Genomic DNA, 23,574 nt, shown 5'->3' on the forward strand with positions numbered 1-23,574 from the left:
CCTACCATTGCCAAGCTGCACTTTGTGGAAGTTTTGGTCTCTTTCCACTCCCCAGAAAAGTTCCATCCTCTCTGAAACAACCCTTCAGCCACGTGCACACTGCTGTTGCAGTGCCCTGTGCCTCCATTCACCAGGCTGAAGCAGCCCAGGTCCCTCAGCCTCTCCACAGAGATGTCAATCCCCATCCTGCCAGATCTCCTCTGCAGTCTCTGCAGTTCCTCTCCATTCCTTCCAACTGGACATTACCAAAACCAAATTCGAAGAATCCAGACGTGGCCACAGCAGTGCTGAGTCCGTGCAAGGACAACTTCTGTGTCTGGGTGGACACACTCCTCCTCCCACAGCCCAGTTGTAATTGGGCTTCTTCCCTGTGTGAAGGGTTTGCTTCATCCCAGGGCATTTGGAATGATTCCTCCCAGAACCTGTGATGCCTTTCTGCCTGGGCATGGGACACACCAAAACTTCCAGCTCCAAACCAACAGGGAACCAGTTTGTAGTGGAATGGGGCCCAGTCTGTCAGGGAGTGGGTAAAGGGATACAGGTGTATTGGAACAAGTCCCAGAAGAGTGGTTGGAGGGCTTCTGGTGGTGTAGCCTTTCCCGGGAGTGGGCACAATCTGTCCTGGGGAGGAGTCCTCTTCTCTGGTTTGCACTGGCAGGGCTGCATTTCGAACTGGGAGGTGCCAATGCTCTGACTTTGCTCTAGGACAAAACCATTTCTGTGCTAGGAGGAGATCAGGGGATGCAGTTTGCATTGGGCTAATCCCTTGTCTGTACTTGGTGATGACATTGGAACCAGTTTATTCTGGGACAGGTCTCAAATTGCACTGGAATGGGATCAGGAGAAGCAGTTTATACTGGGACAAGGCCAAGCTGCACTTGGTGGTATTTAAGGTGTCTTCCTTGGAGTGGAATGGGGCCCAGTCTATACTGGGATGGGATCAGGGACTCCAGTTAGTATTTGGATGGAGCCTGGTTTGTACTGGGAGGGACTCAGGGTATGCAGTTTGCACTGGGGTGGCCCAGTCTGTGCTGAGATGGCATCAGAGTATCCAGTTCACAGGTGGAGGGAGGCAGTAGGTACTGGGAGGGGACCAGGGAATGCACTTTGTGCTGGAAAGGGACCCATCCCCTGGGATGGAGCAAGATGATCCAGTTTGTGCTAGAATGAGGCTGTTGCTGTTCTGTTAGGGCACCAGGAGATTCACTTTGTGCTGGCACAAAGCCCAGTCTGTACTGGGAGGGCTCAAAGAGATTCAGTTTGTGTAGGGAGGAGAACCCAGTGTGACCTGGGATGGCATCAGGGAGTCCTGTGTGCACTGGCATGGGGCCTAGGCTCTATTGGTATGGAATCAGAGATTCTGGGGGATGCACTTGGCACAGAGATGAGACCCAGACTGGACTGGCAGAAGCTGAGATGATGCTGCTGGTACTGGGTCGAGACCACATCTGTGCTGTGAGGCTCAGGAGATCCAGGTCGTACTGACAGGTGGCTCAGGCTGTGCTGGGAGGAGTCACAAAGATCAAGTGTGTGTTGGGTGGGGTACAGATTGTATTAGAATGGGGCCAGGGAATCCAGTTTGTGCTGGAACTGAGTCCAGTCTGTACTGGGAGGGGCCCAGGGGACTGAGTTTATCATCAGCCAGGCCCAGTTTGACTGGGAGGGGTAAGGAAGATGTCGTAATTGAATCACTCCTTAGGCACCGCTGAGCACAAGCAGCAGCATCTCTGTGTTCTCAGCACTGGGCACACTGGGGATGGCTCCAGAACCCAGGAGCCCCACGGAAGAGCTCTTGTGGCTGTTTGGAGCTGAGCTATGACCAACTCACCCCTGCCTCATGCAATTATTCCTCCTCCCTATTACATCTTCATGAGGCATGGTTCAGTGACAGATTTGTGTGTCTGTGCCTAAGTAAACAGTCTGGGGTCTCCCAAACCTCCTCCTCAAGTTACCTTTGATGGCCACCAAGGACACCCTGGATGTTTTTCTCACCCACTTTTAGTTCCTGACAAATAAATTGTACCAGAACCTTTCTTTCTCACCTATGCTTTCTTTGCACACTTGTTGTAGGTTAAGGACTAACTCTCCTCCCATAGAGATCATCCCTCCAGGGGACAGCCCAGCCCAGTGGGAGGAACAGGACATTGTCAACTGTTATTCCATCCCATAATTCTGCAGCTATCTCTATAAGCAGAGCTCACAGCCAGTTCTCTCTCCTCTGCTCTGGGTGTGTGGCAGCTGCTGTCTCTTTGGTCTGTGTGGCAGTGCAGCCTCGCTGGCCAAGCTGTTTGCTTGCTGCGCAGCTGGGGCCTCATGCATCTAGCTTGAGGTGGGGCATTGAGGCCTGGTTGAGGCCTAGTGGGCTCAGCTTGAGGGGGCAGTGAGGCCTGCTCTGGGCCTTCTGAGGCTTAGTGTGGAGGGCAGGTTTTGGCTGGTTGAGGCCTAGTTGAGGCCTGGTGAGCTGCTGGAGAGTGTTGCAATATAGATGGTAGATTAATCTCAAACGTGCTTCCAGGACAAGCTGTAAGCAAGCAAAGACATTTATTACACTGTACAGTAAAGTGAGGTGTTGTCTTTAACACATGGAAAACAAAAGGGAAAAATTAAAACTTTACCTTGAGTACAGTGACTGTTGGACTGGTCTTCAAATATTAATACAAGCTGCAACCTGCCTCCAGAGCCCCGCACTGTAAAGCACTGTCTAAAACCATGGACCTTTGTTTTTGAGCTCTCAAAATTTAATAGGGGCCTTGGCTGTAAGCTCTTCAGAACCTGGTACCTCAGCAAGGCCATTAGAAGGACATTGAGACACTTGAAGGTGTCCAGAGAAGGGCAGCAAGGCTGAGGAGAGGCCTTGAGCACAGCCCTGTGAGGAGAGGCTGAGGGAGCTGGGGTTGTTTAGCCTGGAGAAGGGAGGTTGTAGCCAGGAGGGGTTGGTCTCTTCTCTCAAGCAACCAGCACCAGAACAAGGGGACACAGTCTCAAGCTGCACCAGGGGAAGTTTAGGCTGGAGGTGAGGAGAAAGTTCTTCACTGAGAGAGCCATTTGTCATTGGAATGTGCTGCCCAGGGAGGTGGTGGAGTCCCCATCCCTGGAGGTGTTCAAGAGGGGATTGGATGTGGCACTTGGTGCCATGCTTTAGGCATGAGGTGTTGAGTGACAGGTTGGACTTGATGATCTTTGAGGTCTCTTCCAACCTTGGTGATGCTGTGAAGTGTGTCAAAGCTCTCTAGTCTATCAGCAGGCACTTGTGTCACTCTCAACTGGTCATCCTCTACTGGCATGCCTGTCATTAAGGCAGACAATAGCTCAAAATAACAAAACAATATTTTACCACATCCAACCAAATTCTGCCCAGCTTCTGTCCTTTGTTTACAAGGTGTTTACATTACTCCCAGAGTCAAAGACAAATCATAGCTTTCTCTAATTCCAGCAAAGGCAAATCTTCCCTATAGCCTACCAAAGCTATCTGAAAACAACCTCTTCCCACATCTCTCCCTTTCTGTTTTTCCATAGAACACCACTTTTGATTGGCCTTTCTAACATTCTTTGCATACACAGAAGCAAGCAAGTTAAAACTAACTCTATGGCATAAGCAGAAGTTGTATAATGCAGCGTGTCTAACAGACTGATGTAAGCCATACAAGACACAATGCTCAGGTTGTATGAATTAGCTCATTCTAACAGAACTGGCATAATATATGGTTAAAGAGAACAAAACTTCCAGCTGCATTTCAGTAACAAGTTCATATTCCTTTCCACTTATCTTACAAGGTCAGAACACAGAACAGTTGCTTCTTTCAGACAGAAAGTTTCATCCTACAGTTTTGAACTCACTTCTTTGTTACCGGCCTGATCTCTTAAAGGAGAACTTAGGATATGTGGTCAGGCCTGATCCTTTTCCTCCCTGCTACATCCAGGCCTCTTCAAAGGACTTCAAAGGACTGGTTTTGTATGCATTTTTTCCCCATCCATCCCTGTTCCTGACCCTTGTGAACCCTTCCTGTTATTGTCCCCCAAGTCCCTTTCTGTAGGCTGCTCTCAGTTTCATCACCCCCAGCTTGAATTAATATTGAGGGTTGCCATGACCCAGGTGAAAGACCTTGCACTTTGCTTGAGGTTCTCTTGAGCTCACTTCTCCAGCCTGTCCAGATCCTCTGGATGACACCCATCCTGTCCTTCCTTCTTATCAACCACACCACTCAGCTTTCTATCATCTGCAAACTTGCTGAGCATGCCTTAACCTCACTGTCTGTGTCATTGAGGAAGATATTGAACAGCACTGGTCCCAATATGTCTGGGACCTCTCCATGGCATACAATCATAGAATCAAAGGCTGATTTGGGTAGGAAGGGACCTTTACAGGTCTTCCATTCCAAAGGCCTGCAGTGATTCAACCAATGTTTCCCTACTCAAATCCCCAGGAGCCCCTGGCTCATCTCCACAGGACTTCAATGTGCTGCAGTGTCCCCAGCACAGATCAGAACAAGAACCTAATGGCACTCACTAGCCTGGTGCTGTGCTGCCCATCCCATTGTCTGACCCCAGAGCTGTGGCAGTGACACCAGCCACAGAGCCATGGATTCACAGCATGGGTCTGTCTCTTTCTGCCAGTTACTGTCTGCAGATGGAAAGGGAGAGGAGCAAAGAACCTGTGCCCCAGACTCCCTCCCCAGCTGTCTCCAGGCCCTGATGTCTCTGGATCCCTCTTGGACTATAGATTGTGGCTTCATCTCCACCCACATGGAAAAGCAGAAATGGGCAAGAGTGTGAGGGTTGGACAATATAAATATATAAAACTACAAATATCTGCTGCTCAATCTATTTACTTTTTAATAACTCTTAGGCCAGGGTTCATATCAGGGGAACTGCAGGGCACATGCTGGGGCTGGGGGCCACTCCACTCCCTTTTTGAGGTGGTTTCAGGATTACAGCGAGACATTTGTTCCCTTCTGAAGTGACAGCCCCATCACAATGCTTCACTCCCTGGGAGACACGTGGCTGAGCTGGCAGTGGTGGCAGGGCAGGGCATCCTCATGTCCTACCTGCTACAGACATCCCCATCTTCAGGAAGCTGAGGAGCCTCTGCTGACATGTGCCCCCAAAGCACCAAATGCCCAGGATGGGGCTGAAATATGAAGACAGAGGTGCCTCTGAGCTGGGCACACAGCTCCAGCCTCTGGCCTAGGAAAAAAATGTCCCCAAGAATTAGGCATTTTGGAGAGGAATGTCTGAAAGAAACCCAAAAGAAGAGAAGATTCTCTTAATTTAAGGGGTTTAGCATTACAGCTGGGCAAGGGACAAAGGAAAGGGGCATTTAGCCTGGGGAAACCCAAAGTACAGGGTAGAAAGCATACAAATCCCAGCAATGCTCAGTCCAGCTTCAGTGGCAGTGATGGCTGTGCTGACTCATCACTGTTAATTATTCTCCTCATCACTAATTGGTGTTTAGGGGCGAGTGGGGCATTTGTTCCTGCTGGAGCCCTCAGAGTCTGAGAAAACAGGGTGCAAATGAGGTGATCTTGGTTCAATCTGCTGGAATAGGTCCCTCATGGGGGTGATGTTTACCCTGGCAGTGCTGGGGTCAGTGCTCTTCTGCGTCCCCCAGCACAGGCTGGTCACTGGCATGGATGCGCATGTGCCTGCTGAGGTTAGATCTGGACCGGAAGCTCTTGCTGCAGGTGGTGCAAGGGAAGGGCTTCTCACCTGTGTGGACAAGGCGATGCTGCCTGAGGGAGGCCCTGTGAGTGAAACACTTGCTGCAGTCACTGCAGACATAGGGCTTCTGGCCGGTGTGGATGCGGCGATGGCAGAGCAGCTGGGAGCGCTGGCTGAAGCTCTTGCCACAGTCGGCACAGGTGAAAGCCTTCTTGCCAGTGTGGACATCGAGGTGCCTTCTGAGGGTGGCACCATGTCTGAAGCTCTGGCCACAGGCAGTGCAGCTGTAGGGCTTCTCCCCAGTGTGGATGAGGTGGTGCTGGAGGAGGGTGGAGCTTGTAGAGAAGCTCTTGCCACAGTCAGCACAGCGGTATGGCTTCCTGCCGCTGTGAGTGTGGTGGTGCTGCGTGAGGGCATGGCTGGAGCTGAAGCTCTGGCCGCAGTCAGCACAGCGGTACGGTCTCTCCCCTGTGTGCATCCGGTGGTGTCGGGTGAGGTTGGAGGCCTGGCTGAAGCTCTTGCCGCAGACAGCACAGACATATGGCTTCTCCCCAGTGTGGATCCGCATGTGCCTCACCAGGTCTGAGCGCCTGGCGAAGCTCTGCTGACACTCACTGCAGGGGTTGGAGATGACTTCAGTGGCTGCTGGCTTCGCTCTGCTGTGCAGCTTGTGACCCTCAGAGAGGTCATTACTGAGGTTGTGGTCTGCCCTGTGGCTCAGACTCTCACTGGAGGTGCCTGGATTGCACTGCCTCTTGCTGGTGTGGCCACAGTGGTGCTGTGAGACTTGGGAGATATGGCTGAAGGTCTTATCACAGTCAGTACAGGCGAAGGGCTTCTTGCCACTGTGGGCATTCCAGTGGGTAATGAGGGTTCTGCTGCAGCAGAAGCTCTTGCCACAGCCCGCACAGCAGTAGGCTTTCTCTCCAGTGTGGACGCGGCGGTGCCGGAAGAGCTGGCAGCTCATCTTGAAGCTCTTGCCGCAGTCGCTGCAGCTGAAGGCTTTCTGGCTGGTTTGGATGTGCCAGTGGGCGATGAGCATCGAGTTCTCCTGGAAGCTCTTGCCGCAGTCACAACAGACGTGTGGGCTTTCGCTTCTGTGGACACGGCGGTGCTGGAGGAAGTTGGAGCCACGATGGAAGCTTTTGCCACAGTCAGTGCAGGCAAAGGGCTTCTTCCCAGCGTGGCCATACCAGTGGGCAATGAGTGCCAGGCTGCGAGTGAAGCTCTTCCCGCAGCCGGCACAGATGTAGGGCTTCTTCCCGGGCTGGACACAGTGGTGCTGGGTGAGGTTGGAGCTGAACCTGAAGCTCTTGCCACAGTCACCACAGACAAAGGGCTGGGCACCACGGTGGGGGCAGCAGTGCTTCATCGGCTCTGAGCTTGGTGGGGAGCTGTGTCCACATTCAGGGCACTGATTTGGCTGCTTTGATGGCACACAGGGGGCTAATGAGGCTTTGCCCTTCTCCTTCCCCTGCTCTTCCTCATCATACTCCTTCTTGTACTTGTCATCATCCTTATCTTCCTCCTCTCCCTCCTCCTCTTCCTCCTCCTCCTCTTCCTCTTCTTCTTCCTCCTCCTCCTCCTCTTCCTCATCTTCCTCTTCCTCTTTGTCTTCATCAGTTTTGTCTTCCTCCTTTTGTTCCTTGGGGCTACACTTTAGATCCTCCAACTTTGCCAGGTGATTCTTCTCCTTCAGGCTTTTATCCAGGTTCTTCTGGGTGGTCATGGTGGAGGGGAAGGGGAACCCCTGTGCCCTCAGGCAAGGCCCCAGGGACCAAGTGATAAGAGAGAGACAGATGGGTGGACTCTGTGTGTGTCTGGACACAGAAATAGCCTTTGACACCCAACACTTGCCTGGGTGTGGGGGGTCAGACACTGAGTTCCTATGCTGAAGCCCCTGGTAGCTTTTTAGTGGGGGTCATCTACCTTGTTCCTGAGCCCAGCAGCAGTGGCAGGTCATTTCCTGGCCCAGTCCCTGCCTTCTGATCTCCCCCACCTCAGATAAAGGAGGTGATGGTGCTGACCCAGAAGCCCAACCCTCCCAACCCCCTCCCACCAACCCAACTCTATTCTGATGAGAGCAGGGGAGTTCTGTTCAACTGGGCAGATCTGCAAGCCCTTCCCAAAGGGGCAGGGGTGATGGAGAGAGAATGACAGGGCCCCACCCAGACAGAAGCAAAGGGCTCAGACAAAAATACTGATCTACATGGGGTGGCTTTGCACTGCCCACAGTCCTACAGGAGAGACAGGCCTTGCTGCAGGCAGCTTCAAAGACCAGCAGCACAGGCACAGCAGACAGGCAGTGCTCCTGAAGTTGGAATGGATGTCTTCAGTAGAGATGCAGCTCCTTCTCAAGCAGATAACCTCCAGTAGACATCTGCAGGGCAGGCCCATAAGAGAGGGGACTCCAGGCAGCTTCTCCCAGGCCTTGGCTGCAGTTTCATCCTGATGGGAGATTAGAACATGCTTTACAAGATGAAACTTTCAGGGGTAAGAGGAGGAAGCTTAAAAGGACACACCCAAGGGTTTGTCAAAAGGAAAAGGGTTAACAAAGGTTCCAGATTTCACAGCCAGGGGTGGGGAGTGGGAGGTGGTATCACACCTGGGTAAGCACTCCTTATTCCCAAAAGGTAACAGGAGCATGGAGATAAAGGAATGGTAAATTTCTAGCTTCACATGTAAAGTTAGGAGTGAAGAAATGACTGCCTGACTTTGCATACCAAGCAGTAACAGAGTCACACAATGTTAGGGGCTGGAAGGGACCTCAAAAGACCGTCCAGTTCAACCCCCCTGCAGAGCAGGATCACCTATAGCAGATCACACAGGAACTCATCCAGGCAGGTCTCCAATATCTCCAGAGAGGGAGACTCCACAACCCCCCTGGGCAGCCTGTTCCAGGGTTCTGTCACCCTCACAGTGAAATTTTTTTCCTCCTGTTTCCATGGAACTTCCTCTGCCGCAACTGCCACCCACTGCCCCTTGTGCTGTCCTTGGGCATCACCCAGCAGAGCCTGGCTCCAGCCTCTGGGCACTCACCCTTTACATATTTATAAACATCAATGAGCTCACCCCTTGGTCTCCTCCTCTCCAAGCTAAAGAGCCCCAGCTCCCTCAATCTCGCCTTCTAAGGAAGATCTTCTACTCCCTTAATCATTTCTGTGGCTCTGTGCTGGACTCTCTCAAGCAGTTCCCTGAGGTCCTTCTTGAACTGAGGGGCTGTAGTAGGAAAGGGTTAACTGAAGTTTGATTACAAGTATCCAGCTGCCTGGGAATCATTGGTGTTTGATTAGAAGCTCCCAGCTGCAGGACTAGAGTAAGGAATAACATGTACCTCCAGGTTCCTCTGCTTATAAACTAAGCAGGGATAGGAAAATATTGAATGTGTTGGCAGCTGGAAACAGGAAAAGCAACTCCACAAAAGCAGCCTCAACAGAAGCCAGAGCTGAGACAGCAGCCCAGCTCCAGCCTCCACAGCTGCTTCAGTTCCTGCTCCACTCACTGCTGCCCCTCTTCCAGCTTCAGCTCCAGCTTAACCAGCTCCACTCAGCAAGGGAGTGGCTCCTCCCTCACCTCCTTGTTGAGGGAATCATGTCACAGCCACAGATCCTCTCTCCAGCAAGGGGACAGGAAATGACAAAGCTCCATGGACACTTTAAGTGCTTCAGTGTCACACTGCAGACAGACCCATCACTGGTCAGGGGGTGGAAACTATAAGTACCAATACTGGGCTCAGAGCAAACACTGCTCCACACTGCTTATGCAGTACACTCTGGTTAGAGTATGGTTGTATGCTTTACATGTTTGTGTCCTGCTCATACAGTGCATGTGGTACATGTAACTCACTGTGCTTGTGAGAGACAACCTAACCCACATGGGATAAACCTTAACAGGGGGAATTTATGCCTCAGGTCTTTCTTTGCCCAAAGTCAAGGGGGTGGAATGTGGCAAAGGCTGCATTAGAACATTGAGACTCTTGAACGTGTCCAGAGAAGGGCAACGAGGCTGGGGAGGGGTCTGGAGCACAGCCCTGTGAGGAGAGGCTGAAGGAGCTGGGATTGTTTAGCCTGGAAAAGAGGAGGCTCAGGGCGGGGGGGTTGGAGCTAGATGATCCTTGTGGTCCCTTCCAACCCTGACTGATTCTGATTCTCCCTCTCTTTTCAGTGCTCACACATTGAACATCCATTTGGGTTCTGTTTAAAGTCCATTCACTTCAGCCCACAAGGCACTGTCACCTGTGGGTTGTAAAGCAGCACCCCAGGTAATGCACCAAGCCATAATTGGTGAGTGAAAATTGGTTCAAGCCTCTTTGAAAGGTTTTTTGAATTGTTTGTGCCTGACACCCAGCCTCACCAGCTGTATTCAGCTGCCAAGTGTCTTGTTGAGTCGCTCCCTAGTGGCCAAAGGGCAGACTGAAAAGCTCTTTTAGTTTTCTAATTTGGTTCCAAATCTCAAACTGCAGCACTTTATGGAATTATAGCCATGACCACACACTAGAAACTGCACGTGGATAGGTAGTGTTGAAAGGTTGATAATGTTAATAGTAATAAGTAATTAATATTATTAATACTTCGTATTTGACAATTCATCCCAATAACCATGACATGCAGTCAGCTTTGGCCTGGGAAACAGTGTCCTGGACTAAACCAGCCTCATTATCATGCTACAAAGCACAGCTCCTAGCTGGGAGACCCCTGCCCAGAATAAACCACCCACCCCCTGTACACACACAGGGAACTGAACAGCAGCTGGAGCTTGAATGGAAGCCAGCAAGAGACTGACCAATGGAGCCTCAGCAGGTGTTGCCATCAGGCATAGCTCATGCCCTGCACTGGATCAGCATCCACCAGGAATTTCAGCTGTGTGTTGTTTTTATGGCAGTGCCCTCAGCACCCCAGCTTGTGCAGCTCTGTACTCTAGCAATGGCTGCTTGCTAGTGCCAAACCCAGCCTGCAGGAGTTTGATTCCCGATGTTGCTGACAGGATGACATCAGGAGCTGCACAGGCCCTGCTCCTGCCCCGCCAACCACTCAGGCTCCTGATGAACCCTGAATCACTGCACAAAAAAGATGCTTGCCCCAGATGGACCACTGACATGGCCACCTGTGATGTCACAAAATGTTGCAGAAGCCAGCCCCAGGCTGCCACAACACCGACTCAGGCAGAGCCAGGAGGGATGCTACAAGGAAGGGCAAATGTCACCTGAATGCCTCTGGCCTCTCAAAAAGTCACCCAACTGGGACAAACATGCCAGGGGCTGCTCCTGCTCTAATACCAGCTCAGGCCCCTGAGGCACCCTAAACTGCTGCCCACAGATGCTGCTCGCCCCTAACCTCCCACTGAAGCAGCCACCTTTGACATCACAAAATGCTGCAGCTGCCAGGTGCAGGCTCTTGCTGGATCAGGTCAGGCTGAGTGAACTGGGATGTCACAGGCATGGCAATGTCAGCTCTGATCAGAGCCCCTGAGCTTTCCCAAAGGAAATGTGCAAAGATATGGACTGACTCCAAGTAAGCCTTTGGGGTGGCACATGGAGCCATGTGGGAAGAACCAGGACTGTTGTCAACTTAAGGAACAGGTATTAAACATGGGGAAGAGATACTGAGGCTGCTGGCAGCTGGGCAAAAGCCAAGCAAGGCAGCCACAATGCACTGCAAAGCACACCAGAAGGGGAACACCAGTCAAGAAAGAGGCAATGGACTGGCAAATAGCTCAAAGAGTGGCCAGGGAGGGGAGGAAGGTGGCAGAGTTTGATCCCAATGGTAAACTCTCAATTGAGCAGCAGAAATGAATCAAAGACCTCTTAGGGACTGGGGTAGGAAAGGGCTGGGCCAGGACACCAGATGGGAAGTTAATCACACCTACAAACCTGTGGGCTTCTGTTCAGGTGCAACAGGCAAAGGCTCATTGGGGAGTGGAAGCCCTGTGTGGAAACTTGGTTCAGGAGTGTCTAGCACAAGAATTATCCACCCCAGGAGAGCAGGTAAGCAACAGTGTGAGGAGTGCCTGAAAGCTAACCCCAGGGTAAGGAGAGGAGTTAGGCTGGCACAGATTAGCAAAGGAAATGATCCAGGACAACAAATGGATGTCACTGAGCTCCCAAGAAAGGGGGATCCAGGTACCTGTTGGTACTCACTGACACCTCCCCTGGCTGGCAGGAAGCATTTCCCTGTGGCACAAACAAAGCTGCAGAGGTTACTAAAACAGTGTTACAAGACACAATGCCTTGCTCTGGGGCACCTGCTGCTGTTTCCTCAGACACAGGACCTCATGTTGTGGCCAAGGTGCTACAACAAGTAAGTAAAACCTTAGGGATGGATTGGCAACTCCACAGCCCCTATAATCCACATTCCAGTGGGCAAGTGGAAAAAATGAACCATTTAATCAAAACCCAGACAGTCAAAACTGGGCAGGAAGCAAACCTCCCTTGGCCACAAGCATCACCAAGTGCCCTGCTGAGAAATCAAACCAAGCAAAGGACAAAGGAGGTTTGAGCCCATTTGAAATCCTGTTTGCAAGGCCTCATGCAGTAGGAGCTATGGACCCCTCTGAACCAGGGCCATTCAGAGAGGCAATGCTGAACAAGGAAGTTCAGCAGATTGATAGGAGCCTGAGCATGGTTACCAACCAGGTGACTGCAACCCAGGTGAGAGGGTTAGACAGACCAGGCCCTGATGTGGAACCCAGAGACTATGTCCATGTCAGATCTCTTTCAGAGACCCCTCTGCAGCCCAAGGGGACAGGACCATATCAGGTGTTGCTGACATCCTTCACAGCCATTGAAACCAAGGAACCAGCTGCCTGGATCCACCACACCCCAGGCAAGAAGGCTTCAGTGGGAGAATGGAAACTCCAATCCCAGGGCCCCCTGCAGCTCAAGCTGCATCGATAGTTGTGGCCTGTTTGTTGGTGAACACTGCTGAGGGATGGGAAGGAAATAGGTACTGAAATGTTAGACAGGAACTGGCTTTGCAAACTAATCTTTCTAACTGCTGGAGATGCACCCAGCTGCCCCCAAGGCCAGATGAGGACCCTGCTATTTGGGGAAGCTTCAAGGAATTGGATTTGGCAGCCACCAGTCTGGGTGACTACATCTGATAGTTGTTTCCAACATTGTCAGCATGGGAACTCCTCCTCTCCAACCCAAGCCTATCCTGGCACAATTTCAGGCCACTTTCTCTCCTTCTAGCACCTCAAACCAGGCAGAAGAGCCCAACCCCCACCTCACTGCAGCCTCCTTGCAGGGAGCTGTAGACTTGCAGAGCACTGCAATTGCTTTGCTCACTTGCAGAAATCATTTCCTTCCCTTCCCATCTCACTGCACAGCAAAGAGCAGCTACCACCAGCCCCAGGCGCTCCCAAGCTCAGGCTCAGCACAGCACCCACGCCTGACACCCCCACGGCACCCAGCACACAGCCTGCCCACAGCTCCCCCCCGCGCCTGGCCCTCAGCCCAGCCGCTGCCCTTCAGCACAGCAGCCGCCCGGCACTTGCCACCACAAAGCCTCCAAACCCCCAGGGCTCCCCCACACACCCCCACAGCAGCCTCTGCTGCAAGCCACACCCCACGCTCACCACCACCTCTCCTGCACACAGCAGCCCCCACAGCGCCGCTGCCACCTCAGCTCTGCTGCCAGCCCAGCCCCCAGCACAGGGACACAGGGACACAGGGCCAGGGACAGCCCCTGCAGCCCACCAATGGCTCCGCCTGCAACACAGCAGCAGCCAAAGGGGGCCTGCAGCTGCCCCCACCAGGGGGAGGCAGCAGCACAGCCCCACAACGAACCCCCAAACACACCCACCCCGACCCAGACCCACACACAGCTCCCCACAACCCCACCCACCCCCTCGCACCACCCCACCACTCCCCACTCCAAGCCTCACCACCCCGACCCACACCACACCCACACACAGCCTCCCTCACCACCACCAACTCCTACCCCCAAACCCACACAGCCCCACGGGCTCCTCACCAGCCCCTCACACGCCCCTCTCCGACCCCAAGCCCCCACCCAACCTCACACACGCCCCCACAACTCCACAGCCCCCAACAACCACCCCCCACAGCCCCACCCACACCAGCCCCACACCTCACCGAGCCCTCCTCAAGCCCAGCTCCAGGACACAGCCCTCAGCCCCACCGCAGCCCAATGCCAACCCCACCAGCCGCTCCCCCAAGCCCCAAGGGATCCCCACCCCAGCAGCCCCCACTCTGCCCCGCGCCTGCCCACACCTACCCCACAGCCCAGGCCAAAGGGGCGCACAGCAGCAGGAAGAGGAAGGACCAAGAGCTCGGAGCAGAGGCAGCTGCCGACTGCCGTCCCCTGCAGCCTCCTGGCAGCCTGGGCGAGCAGAGAGCGATGCAATGGAGGCCCCGAACCGCCCACGTTGCAGCCCAGCCCAGGCGGGGGCTGGGGCAGGGGAAGGCCCGCCCACGGCCGGGCAGCCGCAGCCAATCACAGACGCCGGATTACCCCAACCACGCCTCCAAGTCCCAGCGGGGAGCTGCGGCCCTGGCTCCGCGCGGGGCATGCCGGGAGGTGCAGCTCTCAGCCAGGGCGGCGCCGTCTGGGCTGAGCTGCGCTGCGGGGGCAGGGCTGGGGCACAGCAGCTCCGCAACAGCTCTGACCCAGCAGCTGCGCACAGCTCCCAGGAGCTTTGGCTCTGCTCGGAAAGGCTGCGCAGAGGTTTCCAGGAGCTCTGCAGAGCTTCGGAGGATTTTGTTCGCTGAGGAATCTCTGCAGGGTTGGGAACCCAAAACCTCCTCCCAGCCTCTCCCAAACTCTTGAAGAGAGATTTCGATGCCTCCCGAGGGGGCTTGGGGCAGCTCCGGGGGATCTGAACGGCTCGGGAAGAGCTTTTCTGTCGCCTTCCAGAGTTTCCAGCAGGTGCTGAGGACTTTTCCGGCAGTTTTCAGCCTTTTGCAGCATTTCTGAAGGATGTTGGAGACTGCAAGAAGCCAGAGCCTGGCTGAGAGCTCTGCAGAATCAGTTTGCAGGAGCTTGGCAGCCATGGGGATGAGGTTCTGGAATTGGTTTGGATTCGTTTGGGCACTTTTCATCATTTCCCGAAGCTCTGTGGATTATTTCCAGCCCATTTTCCTTCCTTGTGAAGCTATTTTCCTCATTTTGGGCTGATTTTAATGGGTTTTGGGGAGACTTTGCTTAGCCTCAGGCATTTTGAATGACTTCTGAGGATAGTTTGAGTATTTTCATCTCCTTTTTCATGATTACTGAAGACATTTTGATCATTTTCAGGCCTTTTCAATGATATTTTTGGGAGAGATTTAGACCATTTTTAGGTTTTTCTAATGATTTTTGAGGTATTTTCATTATCCCCAGGCCCTTTCAATGATTTTTGAAGTATCTTTACTCATTCCAGGTCCTTTTAGTGAGTTTTGAAGACATTTTGATTATTTTTGTCCATATTTGATGTTTTCCTACAAGATTTTGATTCTTTTCAGGCCCTTTGAATGATCTTCAGAGAGATTTGGATCATTTTTAAGCCATTTTTTACAAAGCATTTTGAGTGCCCAAGAAAACTTCTTAAAATCCTCAAGTCTTCAAACAGAGCTTTTGAAGCATCTTTAGGGAGGTTTAGGAGGTTCTAATAGTTTGGAAAGTGTTAAAATCTTCTCAAAGTGCTGAAACAGGAATCCAGAGGCACAAAGCTGTCAGCTCCCTTGAGCTGCAGCTATAGAATTTGGGGGGTTTGAGAGGTGAAGCATCAGGACTGTGGAACCTGCTGCTCCTGGCAGAGTTGATCCAATCAGAGAAGAGTTTGGGTTGGGAAACCCCCAAATTCAGCTGGCAGCTGTGGGCAGGAGGAACATTGCCCTGCTTGAAGCAGAGCCTTTGAACTGCAGCTGAGGGTTCAGAGCTGCCTTAGGAGGAGACTTGAGCCCTGGGGATGTATCCCAATGGGAGTTGTGTTCTCAGCCCCTGAGTGCTGCTGGTTTGCCACAGGGTTTCACAGACAGACTCCCTAAGGTTGGAAAAGACCTCCAAGATCATCAAGTCCAACCTTCTACCCACATCTCCATGACCACCAGACCATGTCCCAGAGTGCCACCTCTACTCATTTCTGGAATCCATCCAGGGACAGTGACTCTCCCACCCCCCTGGGCAGCCTGCTCCAATGCCTGAGCGCTCTTGAAGCAAAGAGATTTTCCCTCCTCTCCAACCTAAATCTCCCCTGGTACAATTTCAGGGCACTTCCTCTTGTCCTGTCATTGGTTACTTGGGAGAAGAGGCCAATATTGGCCTCACTCTGATCTCCTTTCAGGTCCATGTAGAGATCAATGAAGTCTCCTCTCATCCTTCTTCACAATAAGCAATCCCAGCTCCCTCAGCCTCTCCTCACCAGACCTGCTCTCCAATCTCCTCCCCAGCTTTGCTGCCCTTCTCTCTCCCTGCTCCAGCACCTCAGTGACTTTCTCATACTGTGATGCCCAAAGCCAAACACAGCACTTGAGATGCAGTCTCCCCAGTGCTGGGGCCAGAGAGACAATCACTTCCTGCTGGTCACAGCCCTTCTGATCCAGGCCAGGATGGTGGAGGTCTTCCTAACCACCTGGGTACAGCACTGACTAGGTCCAGCCCATGGCTGTGGTCATAGCATCATAGTATCATAGAATCAGTCAGGGTTGGAAGGGACCACAAGGATCATCTAGTTCCAACCCCCCTGCCATGGGCAGGGACACCCCACACTAGATCAGCCTGGCCACAGCCTCAGCCAGCCTGGGCTTAAACACCTCCAGGGACAGGGCCCCAGCCACCTCCCTGGACAACCCATTCCAGGGCCTCACCACTCTCATGGGGAAGAACTTCCTCCTCACCTCCAGCCTGAATCTCCCCACCTCCAGCTTCATTCCATTCCCCCTAGTCCTATCACTGCCTGAGATCCTGAGCAGTCCCTCCCCAGCCTTCCTGGAGCCCCCTTCAGATACTGGAAGGCCACAATGAGGTCACCTGGGAGCCTTCTCTTCTGCAGACTGAACAGCCCCAACTCCTTCAGTCTGTCCTCACAGCAGAGCAGCTCCAGCCCTCTGCTCATCCTCCTGGCCCTTCTCTGGACACCTTCCAGCACCTCCACATCCCTCTTGTCATAGGGGCTCCAGAACTGGAGGCAGTACTCCAGGTGGGGTCTCCCCAGAGCTGAGCAGAGGGGGAGGATCACCTCCCTTGCCCTGCTGGCCACACTTCTCCTGATGCAGCCCAGGAGCTGATTGGCTTTGCAGGCTGCAAGTGCACACTGAATGCTCCTGGTGAGCTTCTCCTCCCCCAGCACCCCCAAGTCTCTCTCCTCAGGGCTGCTTTCCAGCCAGTAACTGCCCAGCCTGGATTTGTGCCTGGGATTGCCTCGACCCAGATGCAGGACCCTGCCCTTGGTCTTGTTGAACCTCCTGAGGTTGGCTTGTGCCCACCTCTCCAGCCTGTCCAGGTCCCTCTGGATGGATCCCTTCCCTCCAGCCTGTCTGCTGCACCACACAGCTTGGTGTCAGACAGCTTGGGGTCATTGCATCATAGACTGCTGGGATGGTAGGGGCTGGAAAGGAGCTCTGGAGAGGAGGTTCAATCCCCCTGCCAGAGCAGGATCCCCTGGGGCAGGTCCCACAGGAACGCATCCGGCTGGCTCTGGAAGCTCTCCGGCAAGGGGCACTGCAGGGCCTCTCTGGGCAGCCTGCTGCAGGGCTCCAGCACCCTTCCAGCCAAGAAGTTTCTCCTCATGGTGAGGTGGAGCTTGCTGTGTCCCAGCCTGCATCCATTGCCCCTTGTCCTGTCCCAGGACACCATTCCAGAGAGCCTGGCACCACCTTCTTGAGAGCCACCTGGATGTTTTTCCAGGCCTGGCCCTTCCCAGCCTAAAGGAGTAAGAATCAGAGAGTGCCTGTGGCTGGAGAAGACCTTTCAGGTGCAGGTCAGCCATGCCCTGACCCTGGCACTGTGCCAGAGCTGAGGAGGTCCTTTGGTCAATAGTATTTTGCTGTGGGCTGAGGACCATAGAGATGATTCCTCCAGCAGTGCCAGAGAGCAGCAAGGGGCTGGGCAGTGGCCAGAGGGTGGGCACAGGACATGGTGAATTGTTCTGCCATCCCATAATCCCTGCAGCTGCCCTGGAAGCAGAATGCACAGCCAGCTCCTCCCCTCTGCTCCCTCATCTCTCCCCTGGCTGGGTGGCAGCTGTTGGCTCTCCTGGTTTGAGGGGGAAAAGGAGGGGGAAAAGGAGGGGGAAAAGGAGGGGGAAAAGGAGGGGGAAAAGGAGGGGGAAAAGGAGGGGGAAAAGGAGGGGGAAAAGGAGGGGGAAAAGGAGGGGGAAAAGGAGGGGGAAAAGGAGGGGGAAAAGGAGGGGGAAAAGGAGGGGGAAAAGGAGGGGGAAAAGGAGGGGGAAAAGGAGGGGGAAAAGGAGGGGGAAAAGGAGGGGGAAAAGGAGGGGGAAAAGGAGGGGGAAAAGGAGGGGGAAAAGGAGGGGGAAAAGGAGGGGGAAAAGGAGGGGGAAAAGGAGGGGGAAAAGGAGGGGGAAAAGGAGGGGGAAAAGGAGGGGGAAAAGGAGGGGGAAAAGGAGGGGGAAAAGGAGGGGGAAAAGGAGGGGGAAAAGGAGGGGGAAAAGGAGGGGGAAAAGGAGGGGGAAAAGGAGGGGGAAAAGGAGGGGGGAAAAGGAGGGGGAAAAGGAGGGGGAAAAGGAGGGGGAAAAGGAGGGGGAAAAGGAGGGGGAAAAGGAGGGGGAAAAGGAGGGGGAAAAGGAGGGGGAAAAGGAGGGGGAAAAGGAGGGGGAAAAGGAGGGGGAAAAGGAGGGGGAAAAGGAGGGGGAAAAGGAGGGGGAAAAGGAGGGGGAAAAGGAGGGGGAAAAGGAGGGGGAAAAGGAGGGGGGAAAAGGAGGGGGAAAAGGAGGGGGAAAAGGAGGGGGAAAAGGAGGGGGAAAAGGAGGGGGAAAAGGAGGGGGAAAAGGAGGGGGAAAAGGAGGGGGAAAAGGAGGGGGAAAAGGAGGGGGAAAAGGAGGGGGAAAAGGAGGGGGAAAAGGAGGGGGAAAAGGAGGGGGAAAAGGAGGGGGAAAAGGAGGGGGAAAAGGAGGGGGAAAAGGAGGGGGAAAAGGAGGGGGAAAAGGAGGGGGAAAAGGAGGGGGAAAAGGAGGGGGAAAAGGAGGGGGAAAAGGAGGGGATTAACCAGGTTGGAAGAGCCCTTTGAGATCATTAAGTCCACCCTCTCACCCAGCACCATCTGATCAACTAAACCATGGCACCAAGTGCCTCATCCAGGCTCTTCCTAAGCACCTCCAGGGATGCAGACTCCACCACCTCCCTGGGCAGCACATTCCCATGGCCAATCTCTCTCTCTCTGAAGAACTTCTTCCTAACATCCAGCCTAAACCTCCCCTGGCACAGCTTGAGACTGTGCCCTCTTGTTCTGGTGCTGCTTGCCTGGGAGAAGAGACCAACCCCCACCTGGCTACAGCCTCCCTTCAGGGAGTTGCAGACAGCAATGAGGTCTGCCCTGAGCCTCCTCTTCTCCAGGCTCAGCAACCCCAGAGCTCCCTCAGCCTCTCCTCCCAGGGCTGTGCTCCACCCCCAGTGCCAGTGCCAGCCCCGCCTGGTGCTGAGTGCGGGCAGCAGGGCTGGGATGAGAGTTGCACTCTGGACCCCGTCCCTCCCGGCCGCTCTCTGACACCTCACCGCCCCCCCCCATTGCTGTCCCAATGCACATCCTGCACAGCACAGACTGCAAACAGCCAAGAGCTTCAGGAGCCAACCCCGCGGCCCCCAGCCCCGCCGGCACCCCCCTGCCCCTGGCCAAAGCCAAACAGAACAATTCCTCACCCTCCCCGAGCCTGCCCCAGCCCCACGGAGCCCCCTGCCCCCCGCGCCCCTCCCGACCCCCAACTCCACACACGCCCCCGGCAGCCCCACGCAGCCAGAGCCTTCCCCGCTGCGCTGCCGCCGCCCTCAGCGCTCCCCGGCCCCCTCAGCCCCTCCCGCCCCGCCGCAGCTCACCAGCCGGCAGCTGCCGCTCGCCCGCCAGCACCTCCGGCACTTCTCCCGCGCTCCGGCCCCGCTGCCGCTCCCCACGGGGCAGCACCAATGGCGGCCGCGGCCGGCAGGGGCAGCTCCTGGCTGGGCCTCGGCAGCGCCCAGGGGGAGGAGCTGCCGCGCTCCCGCCGCCTCTCATTGGCTAAGGCTGCCCGGCCGTGGGCGGGGCTTCGTCTGCGGCCCCAGCCCCCGCCTGGGCTGGGCTGCAACGTGGGCGGTTCGGGGCCTCCATTGCATCGCTCTCTGCTCGCCCAGGCTGCCAGGAGGCTGCAGGGGAAGGCAGTCGGCAGCTGCCTCTGCTCCGAGCTCTTCCTCCTTCCTCTTCCTGCTGCTGTGCGCCCCTTTGGCCTGGGCTGTGGGGTAGGTGTGAGCAGGCGCGGGGCAGAGTGGGGGCTGCTGGGGTGGGGATCCCTTGGGGCTTGGGGGAGCGGCTGGTGGGGTTGGCATTGGGCTGCGGTGGGGCTGAGGGCTGTGTCCTGGAGCTGGGCTTGAGGAGGGCTCGGTGAGGTGTGGGGCTGGTGTGGGTGGGGCTGTGGGGGGGTGGTTGTTGGGGGCTGTGGAGTTGTGGGGGCGTGTGTGAGGTTGGGTGGGGGCTTGGGGTCGGAGAGGGGCGTGTGAGGGGCTGGTGAGGAGCCCGTGGGGCTGTGTGGGTTTGGGGGTAGGAGTTGGTGGTGGTGGGGGAGGCTGTGTGTGGGTGTGGTGTGGGTCGGGGTGGTGAGGCTTGGAGTGGGGAGTGGTGGGGTGGTGCGAGGGGGTGGGTGCGGTTGTGGGGAGCTGTGTGTGGGTCTGGGTCGGGGTGGGTGTGTTTGGGGGTTCCTTGTGGCGCTGTGCTGCTGCCTCCCCCTGGTGGGAGTGTGCCCAGTGTGCCCAGCTTGCCCCTTTGGCTACTTGCAGCTGGCAGTGGTGCCCTGCCCCCAGCCAAGCCCGGTGGGTGCCCAGCAGCACCTTGGCAGCCTGGATGGGAGCCTGGGGTGGTGCTGAGCTCTCTGCTGGTCATTCTCTGCCCTCTCTTTGCCTTCTCCCCTCTCTCCTCAGCTGCTCTCATCCCTGCACAAGCTGCAGGACATCTCCTTGAGCGCTGCCCTTGCTGGGGGGGGTCCAAGGAAGAGTCCAGGGGGGTGCAGCAGTGGCTTGGTGCTGGACTCAGCTTGGCTTGGCCATAGAGCACCTCAGAGCCTGGCCTGGCCTGGTCTGTGAGCCCAGGGCTTGGGGCTGGGGTGGCCTCCTGGGCAGGAGCCCCCATTTGGAGAGAAAGGCTACTGGTGAGAGGGGGCCAGGAGGTGGGGGGGGGTATCCCCAGGGCAATGGGGTCCCCAACTTGGGTGGCACTGGAGGAGTGCCCAGCTGGAGTGGGGAGGGAAGAACAGGAGGGTCCCCCAAATGTTGCTGCCCCCCCAAGTCTTCTTTGCCCCCAGGTCAGGCAGGGTCCCAAATGGCACTGCCATGGGCCCTGCATCCTAGAATCCCTCTACAGCCCCCCCCCAGTGCTGGGTCACTTGGGGGTGGGGGGAGTCCTTTCCTGCTGCCTGGGTGTTGGGGACCATTGTTGGTTCCTTTGGGATAGCTTTGGGGTGCAGGGAGGTAACTGAGGGTCCCAGGGAGGCATTTTGAGCTCTCAGGCTGCTGTTGTGGTTTCCCTGGGGGCATTTTGGGCTCCTCCTGCTTGTGGCAGGGTGCAGCATGGGCTGCCTGGGGTGGCACAGGGAGCTGGGGGAGGCTGTTTGGGGGTTCAGAGCTTTATCCCCCCCCAGACTGCCAATGCCTGCAGCTGGCTGTGCTGGGCCAGCAGCCAGGGGTGCTCCTGCCTCAGCCCTTGGGCTGGCAGCACAATGCCCGCCCCTGGTGCTGGGCCTTCTGCAGAGCTGGGCAGAGAGGTTAAGGAGGTGTCAGAATCACCCCAAACCCACAGCCCCCCTGCCCAGAACACCCCTCCAAGGCCTCTTTGCTCTGCAATCTCTTGAGGCACAAAGATTCCCTGGGGGGTTGCAGAGTGGTTCTCAGTTTCTCTGCAGGCCTCCTGAGCACAGAAAGGCTCAGGGCAGGAGGAGCTTTTGCTGTGTGGCTGCAGGCTGAGAGCTGTGCAGAGCTTTTGTCAGCTGTGCTGGCAGGAAGCATGGTCAGAAGCAGACTGCTGTGCTGCAGCTGCTCTGCCCCTGGGGAAATGCTTGCTGGCAGGCAACCAAATGAGGCTGAGCTGTTGAGTGTCTGCTTGTGGCTGAGGAACTGCATTGACTTGGACTGAAAGGTTTGGCTTGGGCTGGGGGCAGCCTGTTGTTGATGGTTTTGGTGGTGAGAAGTCCTGCAGCTTCCCTGGAGGAGCTTCAGCAGAAGCCAAAGCAATTCCCTTGCTGCTCTTTGCTGTGCAATGAGCTGGGAAGGGAAGGAAATGATTGCTGCAAGTGAGCAAAGCAATTGCAGTGCTCTGCAAGTCTCAGCAGTGCTGTGTCCAGCAGGGCCAGGGCAGGGATTGTCCTCCTGTCGTGGGCCCTGGGGAGGCCACCCCTGGAATGCTGGGGTCAGTTTTGGGCCCCTGACTCCAAGAAGGACTTTGAGGGTCTGGAGCAGGTGCAGAGAAGGGCAATAAAGGTGGGGAAGGGTCTGGAGAGCAGGGCTGGTGAGGAGCAGGTGAGGGAGCTGTGGGTGTTTAGTGTGGAGAAGAGGAGGCTGAGGGGAGACCTCTTGGCCTCTGGAGCTCCCTCAAGGAGGCTGCAGTGAGGTGGGGGTTGGGCTCTTGTGCCTTGTCTCAGGTGGCAGAAGGAGAGGAATTGGCCTGAAATTGTGGCAGGGGAGGCTTAGGTTGGAGAGGAGGAGGAATGAGTTTGGTGGCAGAGTGGTCAGGGCCTGGCAGAGGCTGCCCAGGGAGGCAGTGGAGTGGCCATGGCTGGAGGTGTTGCAGCAAGTTGTGGCCATGGGGCCATGGTTTGGTGTCCCTGGTGGTGTTGGGGCTGGCAGTTGGCCTCAGTGCTGAGAGAGGTCTTTTGCAGGCCAGGCAATTGTGTGGCTGTGTGAGGAAGCTGCCCCAGAGCAAATGCATCTTAGGTGCTGGAGGTGCTGGGAAGAATGGGAAATGGGAGAGAGTCCTGTGGAGAGGGGAAAGGTTTGGGTTTTGCCTCTGGGCTCCTAGTCTGCCCTTGGAAGTGCCTGGGATTCTTGCAAGCAGTGCTGTCAGCTGGAGCCTTCTGGGGTCAGTTGGTGGTGTGCTGAGAGGGCCAAAGGGAGGTGAGGCTTGGGAAGAGAAGTGGTGAGCAGGAAGCTTGTTGGGTTGTGGGTGGCCAAGGGGTGTGGGTGTGGCTGAGAGGTGTGGAGTGCAGGAGAGCCTTCAAGGCCTTGTGGTGTTGCTGGAGCTGTGGGCTGAGGAAGTGGTGCTGCCAGGCAAGGGCTTGAAGAAGGTTGAAAGTCAAGTGGTGTGGATGGCTTGGTGTGGGGAAGTGTTTGGCTTCTTGTGGGCAAGTCAAGCTTTCCTTGTGCAGGAGGAGAGTGAGAGCCTGGGCTTTGCAATCCCTGGGGCCCTGGAGCCCTTCTGGAGTGGTTTTCTTCTGCAGAGCTTTGCAGCCCAGCTGCAGGTCTGCTGTTGCTGGAAGCTGTTGCTGGTTGTTTTGTGCAGCCTTGGGTGTTGGATCAGTGTCTTGGCTGAGTTTGGTCCTTTCTCTTGTGGCCAAGTTGAGGTCCCTTTGGTTTTGGCAGCTGAGCACAGGTTGAGGCTTTTGCTGCAATTGTTGTGCTGGAGTGCTGTGTGCAGCTGTGGTGCCCCCAAGAGGGGCAGGAGGTTGAACTTGGGAGTTGGGTCTTGAGCTTGGGTGTGGGTCTGAGCTGGGGGCTTTGTGTGATGTTGACTGATGATTCCTGAGCTTGGGAGCTGAGTCTGCACTTTTTATTTGAGTGTGAGCTCGGGG

The 23,574-nt window shown here is 55.4% G+C and overlaps 1 protein-coding gene across 1 annotated transcript in view; it reads right to left on the minus strand.

The window, feature by feature from the left end:
- Positions 1-3,765: 3,765 nt before the first annotated feature.
- Positions 3,766-23,574, minus strand: part of LOC137454317 (zinc finger protein 850-like) — a 291,247-nt gene continuing 271,438 nt past the window's right edge. The window contains exon 7 of the mRNA XM_068164368.1: positions 3,766-6,829. Coding sequence (XP_068020469.1) covers positions 5,585-6,829 — 1,245 coding nt within the window. The 3' untranslated portion in view covers positions 3,766-5,584. The remainder of the gene's footprint in view (positions 6,830-23,574) is intronic.

The sequence above is a fragment of the Melanerpes formicivorus genome, unplaced genomic scaffold (genome assembly GCF_026170545.1).
Source record: "Melanerpes formicivorus ecotype bairdi unplaced genomic scaffold, bMelFor1.0.p_v2 SCAF_80, whole genome shotgun sequence".
NCBI classification, from domain to species: Eukaryota; Metazoa; Chordata; class Aves; order Piciformes; family Picidae; genus Melanerpes; species Melanerpes formicivorus.